This window comes from Fulmarus glacialis, unplaced genomic scaffold (genome assembly GCF_000690835.1).
Source record: "Fulmarus glacialis isolate BGI_N327 unplaced genomic scaffold, ASM69083v1 scaffold6038, whole genome shotgun sequence".
Lineage (NCBI taxonomy): Eukaryota > Metazoa > Chordata > Aves > Procellariiformes > Procellariidae > Fulmarus > Fulmarus glacialis.
The window spans coordinates 43,238-43,685 of NW_009227515.1; the positions used below are offsets into that span (position 1 = coordinate 43,238).

At 65.8% G+C, this 448-nt stretch overlaps 1 protein-coding gene across 1 annotated transcript in view; it reads right to left on the minus strand.

Moving 5' to 3' along the window:
* The window catches only part of POMC (proopiomelanocortin), a 17,118-nt gene that overhangs the window by 1,076 nt on the left and 15,594 nt on the right, over window positions 1-448 (minus strand). The window contains exon 2 of the mRNA XM_009583159.1: window positions 340-447. Within this exon, the coding sequence (XP_009581454.1) occupies window positions 340-447 (108 nt within the window). The remainder of the gene's footprint in view (window positions 1-339; window position 448) is intronic.

Here is a 448-nt window from a genome sequence, read left to right on the forward strand (position 1 = left end):
CGCTACCTGTGTCTCATCACCGGTGCGAGCAGGTCACGCTCTGCGAGCACCCTTGGGCGCGGGGTAAAGCCCATACCCGGATTGCTGGTTCATCCCGTGCAGGGGGGATGCTGCGAGCTCAAAAACTTACTTAATCATCATCGCCCAGCATGAAGCCAGGAGGCACCAGCCCACCCAAACCTGCAGGTCATGGGGCCCGAAGCATCACCCCCACGTTGATGCGGGTCACCCCACGGTGGCGGCATCCCCGTCACCTCCTCCCCCAGCCCACCGCGCCGGTCCCTGGTGGGGGGTCAGAAACCAAAGCAACCGGAGGGCAGTCCCCATCCCCAAGCTTACCGAAACGCCGGCCTCGCTGGCAAGGTCCTGGCATTTGCTGCTCTCCCAGCAAGGGCCGCTGGCACCGGCGGGATGCCAGAGCAGCAGCCCCAGCCCCCACAGCAGGGGC